Below are 9,085 nucleotides of genomic sequence, written 5' to 3' on the forward strand. Positions count from 1 at the left end.
GAGACCATGATCGGAGGGTTTTGCGTTAGCGATGTGATAGGTCTTCTTACTCCCTCCCTCGGTATCCAATTGTGTCTCCAGATATAAGTGGACTCGCCATCTCCAATCCTCTTCACAGTACCCTGTATCAAAACATCCCGACCGTCAATGATCGAGCGCCAAACCTGAGAAGGGTGTGACCCAAGCTCCGCCTCAAGAATAGAAACCTCCGGGAAATAAACAGCTTTTAAAATCCTGGCACTTAAGCTCAGTTCCCCCGTTAGCAGCCTCCACGCTTGCCGTGCTAGTAGAGCTAAGTTGAAGATCTCCATATCCCGAAATCCCAACCCTCCCAAACTTTTCGGGCTTGTCATAATATCCCAAGCCACCCATGCGGGCTTTCTTCTCCCCTGCTTGCTTCCCCACCAAAACTGCCGTATGATTGAGGTTATATTTTCACAAAGGCCTCTTGGCAACCTGAAACAGGACATAGAATAGACTGGTATCGCTTGGGCCACAGCCTTGATTAACACTTCTTTACCTGCTGAGGACAACAGCTTCTCCATCCATCCTTTGATCTTCTCCCACACCCGGTCTCTCAAGTATTTGAACGTGCCATTTTTCGAACGTCCCACATCGGTTGGCATGCCTAGATAGCGTTCATTCAAAGTCTCCTTGTGCACATGCAAGGTGTTTTTTATTGATTCCTTCAACGTGGCCTGACACGACTTACTGAAGAAAATTGAAGACTTCTCATGATTGATTCTCTGCCCCGAAGCTGCGCAGTAGGTCTCGAGCAAGTTTGATGCCACACCTGCACCCTCTACGTTGGCCTTGAATAGCAACAGGCTATCATCTGCAAACAACAAGTGGTTAACGGTGGGAGCCGTTGGGGCCACTTGAATACCTGCAAACGATGACGAAGAACTTGATTTAAGGAGGCATGAAAGGCCCTCTGCTGCAATCAAGAATAAGTAGGGGGAGATTGGATCTCCTTGTCGGATTCCTCTCGATGGTTGGAACGATTCGAGCTTCTCTCCGTTGAACATTACCGAGAAAGATACCGAAGACACCATGCTCATCACAGTATCAATCCACTGTCCTGCAAACCCAAGTTTAGTCATGATAGCCCTCAGATATGTCCACTCTACCCGATCATAGGCCTTCATCATGTCCAATTTCAGTGCACAAAAATTATTTGATTTTGATCTAGACCGCTTCATAAAGTGCAGACACTCATAAGCTGAAATTATATTGTCAGTAATTAACCTTCCGGGGACAAAAGCGGACTGCTCCTCAGAGATAATGTCTGGCAGAATGAGTTTCAGTCTATTTGCAATTACCTTGGATGCTATCTTGTATAACACATTGCACAAACTGATAGGTCTATACTGAGATAAAGCAGTGGGGCTTGTTACCTTGGGTATGAGCACCAAAACCGTATCATTGATGCATTCCGGACTCTCCTCCCTCCGGACAATACTCAAGATAATTTTTGTTACCTCCTCTCCACACACATCCCAGTGTCTTTGGTAAAAATGAGCCGGGAAACCATCGGGCCCCGGCGCTTTTGTTGGAAACATCTGAAAGAGGGCGGTCTTAACCTCCTCATTCGTATAAGGGGCACACAATGAGGCATTCATCTCTGCCGACACCTTCCTCGGAACATGATCAAGTACTGCATCCATGTTTTGAACACCCTCCGAAGTGTACAGATTGTGATAGAATTCATTGGCCAACGCCCGTAGTTCAGCCGGATCATCAACCACTACCCCGAGGGAATTTTGGAGGGCTTTTATCATGTTTTTCTTCCTTCGGATACTGGCTCGTAGATGAAAAAACTTCGTGTTGCGATCGCCCGCAGTGAGCCATTCTATCCTGGATCTTTGCCTCCACATAACTTCCTCACGATGATACACCTCGATCAAATTTTGGTTTATTTTCAACTCATTATGTGAGGGAGCTATCCTTGCTGGATCGGCCCGCAGATCTTCCAACTCCTTCTTAAGCCTCTTTATTTCCTTCCGGACGCTGCCGAAAGTGTCTCTGCTCCATTTAACTAGGCCCTGTGAGATGGTTTGCAGTTTTTGTTTTCAAATCCTCCACCGACAGACATGGAGGGCTAGCTTCCCAATCTGCTAGAACCACATCCTTAAAACCTTCATGTGATTCCCACATCACCTCGTATTTAAAAGATTTCTGTGCTTGCAACCGATCTGTATCTCCGAACTCCACCAAAATCGGTGCGTGATCCGACGTGGCGCATGTGAGATGTGAAACCGAGGCCATAGAAAACTTGTTCATCCATCCCGCATTAGCTAATGCTCTGTCCAACCTGCATCTTGTGTAGCTTCCTCCAACAACTTTTTTCTCAAAGGTCCAAAAGTGCCCCGAGTAGCCCAAATCTTGCAACATGCAAATATCTATAGTATCTCGGAATGCTTGTATTTGAGCATTACTCCGCTGCCCAACCCCCGCATGCTCTTCCGGACGTAACACTTCGTTGAAATCACCCACGCACAACCACGGCAAGGAGCTCAAAGTACTGATATTCTTCAAAACTGTCCAGGTTTGGTGCCTCAAATTTGTTTGTGCTTCCCCATATACACATGTTAGCCTCCACCTATCCTGGTTCTGTTCCTCGACCAAAACATCCAAGTGATAATCAGAGTAACCAAAAATCTCAACATTTATTGAATTATTCCAAAACAAACCAATGCCACCACTTCGGCCCTGACTACTAACAGCATATGCATTATCATAACCCAACGTACCAGCTAAAGCTTCTACCCTATTACCATCTATTTGTGTTTCAACTATGCACAACAGGGTAGGGGCAAATTGCCTCGCGAAATCACGAAGCTCACGAACCGCCGCGGCTTTGCCCGCGCCACGGCAGTTCCAACACATGGTACTCATTGGGCCCGGCGGCGCTCCTCGAAGGAGCCCGCCAAGTTCTTAACTGCTGAGTTTGATCCTTCATTCCCTTCTTCAAAAGTCTTAGATCTCTTCAACTCCCTCGTCGGTGGTGGACTGGCAACAGAGCTGCCCACAGGCACCAAGGCTAGATTATTGTCAGCTGTAGTCCTTCCCTGCCCTGCAGTATCGTTCTGTGTCCTTTCTAACAGTCCAGCCGCTAGCCTTTTCCTGGTCGCGTCTTCCATGTCTACGTCCTCAGCCCCCGGCGCTGCAGCCGTCCCTGTTCTTCCCATGTTCTTGGTCCCAGCATAGCTAGTATTGCCCTCTTCATACCTGGTGTTGTTCCTACCACCAGAACGGCCTCCTCTCCTGCCTCCACGATTGCCACGGCCTCCCCCCGGGCCTCTTCCTGTACGCATTACCCAGCTCGCTCGCAGGTCCTTGAACACCAGGGCAGATGGTGGGTGGATCCCGTTCCCATGCTCCTTGTAAAGATGCCCAAGCCTACCACAGACGGCACACCAGTCAGGCAGCTTTTCGTATTTGACTCTGTAGATCTGCCTCTTCCCCTCTCTGACCATGGATACAGCATTCTTCAAAGGTTTGGATACATTGATCCGCACCCAGACCCGGTAGAAATTACCAATGAAATCATGAGACAAGGGCTCCGTAAACAAGACTTCCCCTACTTTGGCCGCCAGAGGGGTAATCAGATGGGCATACAGATCGGGCAGGTCGTGGATTTGAATCCAGATATCGATCGTCTCTAACTTGACCGTCGACGGCTTTGAGATCCCATCATAGCGAGCCATTACCACCGCATCTCCTCTGAAGTTCCACGGCCCGTCATTGATCACCCTCTCCCAATCTCCCAAGCACGAGAATTGGACGGTATACAGATTCTCTTCAAGAGGTTTGAACTTCACTTCCTGCGCAGCATCCCACGCCGAACGCATGTTCCTATAGAACCAGGTCTGGCTGTATGTCTTGGTGGTGTTGACTCTGGCAAGCATGATCCATCTAGGCCCCTCCGCAGGAGCTTGCTTCTCATCAAAGATCACATCATCTAGGTCTTCCTCCGTCAGTCCCAGCTCTCGCATCATCGCCTCAACATCCTCTGCTTCCGCCGTGGCCGATGCCGCGTTCGAAGCCATCAAGAACCCTAACCCGATGAGACAACAGATCGGGTTTTTTGTTTGGGGAACCCTAACTCCACCGTTCCCTAGCCAAGCAGAAGCAGGGCTGCGGCACACGGCCGCTCCCAGCGTCGTAAACGATCGCCTGAGATAGGGGTACGTGGTAGGGGAAGATAGAACTCGACGGCGGCGTGGTCGCCTCCGGGAGAAAAAGGCAAACCCTAACTAGAGGGAAATCGTGACCCACGTATAGCTACTTTTTTGAGTGCTAGGGGATCGAATTGATGTGGCGCGACCTTTGTTCCAGTAGCAACGATCAATGAGTGACGGCCCATTTGAGACAACTGGTCGAGATATTTTCCCCTCGTCTCCCTTCCCAGGAAAGCTCCTTCCTTTTCCCCTCGCCCATCTTCTTCCCCTTTGCCTCCCCAAGTCGCCGGCAATTCTCTATGCCGCTCAGACGACTCCTCGCCGGCGAAAATTCCATATTTCGTCGGCCTGGCCATTCCACGATTTGTCTTCCCGATGGCCAATACATCGATGTCTACACTGACGACGATGGGACTCTCGTCACCGGCGGATCGGAGGGCCGGCCGCCACGGCCTGTCCAAGAAATCTTCGCCGACATCCGGCGCCGTCAGGCGGCCGCTGAGGACGCCTCCCGTCGCCTCCACTACCCGCAGCGTCGTCCACAACCCCGTCCACCATCAGATGCGGCCTCCACGACCCAACTACCTCCAACCCCCTCCACTCCACTCCACTCCACCATCAGAATCAGATGCAGCCGACCCCCTGCAACCCCTTCCCCTCCCCTCCACCGTCAGCTGCAGCCTCCACAACCCGAACCCATCCCCTACGCTCCAGGCAAGCCTCGCCCCTTTACACTCACCGACCTGGATGCGATACGTCGACGCGTAGCAGATGCATCTAAGGAATTCGCCCACTCCGACTACGCTGTCGGGGATGGACAACTCTTCACGGACGTCGACGAGATATCTCGACGCGTAGCAGATGTACGCATGGAAGTCGCCTGCTCCGACATCCAGACGAGGCCCTACGATCGGCCGCAACCTCCACAGTATGAACTTTATCGACCTGTCCCTCTCTCGACTGTATCTCAAGCAACATGCCCCTATGCTGATTGCTCCAGCCTCCCAGATTTATGCATGCTAGGAATACTGGAGGTAACAGTAGCCGTCTTTCTCTCTTCACACATCTAATTATCAAGAAAACAAATTTAAGTCTGATGGGATGGAGGGTTCTGGTATATAGACAGATAAGGGCAGCCCCAGTGCATGTAGCTCCCGCTTGCGCAGGGTCTGGGGAAGGGTCCGACCACTTTGGGTCTATTGTACGCAGCCTTTCCCTACATTTCTGCAAGAGGCTGTTTCCAGGACTTGAACCCGTGACCTCATGGTCACAAGGCAGCAGCTTTACCACTGCGCCAAGGCTCCCCTTCTCTGGTATATAGACAGATACTGAAGAAAAAAACAATTCTCTCTTTTCTTCTTTCTCTTGGGGTTCTGTTATTGATTGATTAAACATCATGTATTATGCATGCATCTCCCGTGATAAATTAAATTATTCTTCAACTCATCGAGCTTGCTCCATTGAGCATGTAGCATCTGTTAAAATGTCTATTCCTGACCCCCATTATGATGTGCCAAAGATTTTTTTTTTTGTCTACTTAACTTTCTAACCATGTTTCGCTTCAGGTGCGAGTACCCTTCTTATGATGTGCCTGAGCAGTTGGAAACGCCACTGCTAGAGCCAAAGAACACCAACACTTCATCTTCCTCCACACAGCCAGAGGCGCTAACTCATGACATCTTGCCAGTGTCAAGGCAATCGTCTCCGCCTATTTTCGCTCGCAATCCTTCTGGTTGGCATATACAGTTTTTCATCAGAATAGATGTCGAGGGTTCTTTCCACACGTATCCTAGTCTGGGCGGGCCATTTCAGAGCTTGCAGGAAGCTGAGAACGCTATCACTAGCCATCTTGACGAGCTGCGCTCTCCAATGATGTGAGTTTTCTCAACTTTGTTATGGTTTTTCATCATAATGGAAATTACAATGTACTAACACATAGAATACTCTGACCTGAACTAGGTGCACAGATGGGCTTTCGGATGCTGAGATTGGTATATTACACGCCCTTCACTGGCCTGATGGCACAAGGAAGAAATCTTCTAAAGGCAATGCGGAACATAGGAATATCAGCTTATTGGTTCAAGCGTTACTGGACAAATACAATGAAGATCACCATCTTTTGGGGGTTTACTCTCTCTCCCTCTTGCCCGCTCTCACTCCTGGTCCTCTTACCAGGATTGTCTTATTTGTTGTTATATTCATGTTCTAATTGCCGACACAATCCATGCCTCCTTTTCAGGATTTTGAATATGAACTTGATGATGTTGTTATCTTCCGAGAATTTGTTGAGGGGGAGAAAGTGACTAGGTTCTATCATATCAATCTGGCTACAAAAACCAAAGGAGAAGATGGTTTGCACAGTGGCGTCAACAATCTATTTTTTGCTGAAGTCAGACAAATTAAAGGAGAAAATGTATATGTACTCAGTTGTTTATGTATGGTTAAACCTACTGACAGTGGTATATTTTCCACCTTGTATTAAGTTCTGTTCATACAGTTTGGCCTCACATTTATCTGATTGACGTGTTTGGTTGCCCCTTGTTTCATTTTTACCTTCATCTCATCCACTGTTTAATGTCTAATATAGTTCGTGCCCAGCCATAAGTAGCGACTTTCTAGTTCCTACACATGTTTGTTATTTTTCCTGGTTGATTGTTTGGTAAGGAAATGACTGCTCAATGGTTTTTGTTCCACCTTAGATAACTTCTGTTCATTCATACAGTTTGGGGTCACATTTTTTCTGGTTGACCTGTTTGGTTGCTCCTTGTGTCATGGTCCCAAGCTTTACTAAAGTTTAAATATGTATAAGCTAGATGGGCAACCATATGTACTCAGAGTCTAAACATGTTTTTTTTCGCCTAGTTGGTTATTTGGTAATTAAATGATAAATCACGGTATTACTTCCACTTTAGATTAAGTTCTGTTATACAGTTTGGGGTTCACATTTATCTGCCCTTCATCTTATTTGTTATCTTTGAGCTTTTAACATCTAAGGTAGTTCATGCCCAGCCATATGTATTGACTTTTTACACACTTTTTTTTTGCCCAAGGCCAATGCTATGGTTGCTTGAGTTATGGAAATGTTGATTTGAAGCACCCTGTTGATACTGATAAATACAAAGGTGGCCACACTGCCCCGCGCTCACCATGTTGCGGTTTTGATCTACGGTGTGATGTTATCCCTGGCCTAGATGTACCTGAATGCATCGAGGATGAGGAGGCTAGGCTGGTGAAGGAGGAGGCTAGGTTAAGATATATATACAAGGTAATTTTATATCTTGTGTGGTTGGTATCTTGTGTGGTTGGTATTTTGTGTGGTTGAAATTATTCTCCTTCAGTGCCCTGCTCCGGCAAAATTGGATGGTGCAAGAGTGCGTGCTTGTTTGGCAAAGAGAGAGGATGCTGGTTTGACCAAGGGAGAGTGTGGCCAGGGAAGCGCGAAATACATTGTGCCTGCTAGGCGTCGTCTGCTGGTTTGAGTAACCCCTCAGGAACGTAGATAAATTTAATTTGATTTAGGTAATGCTTGATCTCACTACTCATCAGTGTCCTCGGTGTTTCATTAGGTTCAAGCATTATAGTCTTCTTACAATCTGCACGGTTGCATGTTTCTGCATGGTAATGATTCTTTAGTTGATCAACTAGAGTCTGGATCAAGTGTTAGGGCAATCGATTTCAAATTTTGCTAGACATTTAAGCACTAGTGTCATTTATGATCAATCAACTACCAATGTTCTCAAACCGAATATGTTTTTTTTTTAAATTGAAGTATAGTGAAGGAGGATGCATTGTTAGAAATGAAAATATAAGCTTCTGACATGTTTTATTTAATAACTTCTGTCATCCTACCATTGTTCCCTTTTGGGAGGTGACGCTCAATTTGTTTTTATCATGTACTACATGCCAAATTGCCAAAAAAGAAATTCCATTGATGACTTGTTTTCCTTCAGAACTGCTTGATATTGTTGCACTATTTTCAAAACTTGAACTAGCCGGTTGATGTTGCATGGCATAACTATTCTTTAGGTTAGTTCATATCCTTTGGCCATTAATCTCATTGCACGTTTTTGTTGCTTTCTGCAGCTTGTAGTGCCGCATCTTATGAGAATTGTCTTTTTTTTCTCATTCAGTTTCTAGTATCTTGGAGAAGGATTAAACTCGCCGTGCACCATAATTTGGGATGTTGTTGCTGCAATAGTAGAATGTATGGACCTGCCATTTGCTTTGGACTTGGTTGTAGCTGCTCGGAAGTTTGGTGCTTTGGGGCCGTAATGGTGTAATGTTTCATATTTTAGTTCCATGGAAGGTCTGCAATGGAGCTGCCTTTTGTTTTTTAAATGTTGTCAATATTTATTTCATCGACACATAAGTTTCCATCTAGTTAGCACACATGCTCCGCACCTAATTTTCATCGAAACGTAATTTGCCATGACGTTAGCACACAGGCGCCTCATCTAATTTTTCATGACGGTAACAAGCATGGAATGAAAGGAAGCATGCCATATGATATGGACACATGGAATGAATATTGGAACCATATGTACGCAGGGTGATTAAAGGAAGTTTGCGAGGGAACTTTGCAATTATTCTGGAAGCATGTTTTTATGGATTTGAAGCAAATTTTAGTTGTCGTCGCTTACAACTCATCTGCATGCCATGTTCGAGCAAATGAGTCAAGATGGATAAATTCAAGAAGAAAAAAGCCAATGTGGTCGCTCCTGGATCAGACGCCGCAGCAGCTCGCCCCGGTAATCGCCGGTCTTCAGGATGCAAGACTGCACCACGTAGTGCCCGTACTGGTGGCAGGACAGACTGGCGACCTCCGTCATGAGCTGATCCACGATGGGGTACCGATCGACAGACTTATGTCAGTTTTAGCTTGGCATTCAGTTCAGACTTCA

At 46.8% G+C, this 9,085-nt stretch overlaps 1 protein-coding gene across 3 annotated transcripts; it reads left to right on the forward strand.

Annotated features, from left to right (window-relative positions):
* Positions 1-4,395: 4,395 nt before the first annotated feature.
* On the forward strand, positions 4,396-8,519 carry LOC119284762. 3 transcript variants are annotated; one of them, XR_005139194.1, is made up of 8 exons: positions 4,396-5,112; positions 5,750-6,058; positions 6,144-6,309; positions 6,424-6,643; positions 7,235-7,449; positions 7,523-7,703; positions 8,135-8,210; positions 8,315-8,519. XR_005139194.1 is itself a non-coding variant. In XM_037563928.1 (7 exons), exons 1-6 carry the CDS (start codon positions 4,484-4,486, stop codon positions 7,661-7,663), a joined length of 1,680 nt encoding a protein of 559 aa, XP_037419825.1. In that variant the 5' UTR covers positions 4,396-4,483; the 3' UTR covers positions 7,664-7,703; positions 8,268-8,519. The 3 variants fall into 3 exon arrangements, 2 of the variants coding, with proteins under 2 accessions (XP_037419825.1, XP_037419824.1); XM_037563928.1 differs by lacking the exon at positions 8,135-8,210 and having other exon boundaries at positions 8,268-8,519; XM_037563927.1 differs by lacking the exon at positions 8,135-8,210.
* The last annotated feature ends 566 nt before the right edge of the window (positions 8,520-9,085 follow it).

Source organism: Triticum dicoccoides, chromosome 4A (assembly GCF_002162155.2).
Source record: "Triticum dicoccoides isolate Atlit2015 ecotype Zavitan chromosome 4A, WEW_v2.0, whole genome shotgun sequence".
NCBI lineage: Eukaryota > Viridiplantae > Streptophyta > Magnoliopsida > Poales > Poaceae > Triticum > Triticum dicoccoides.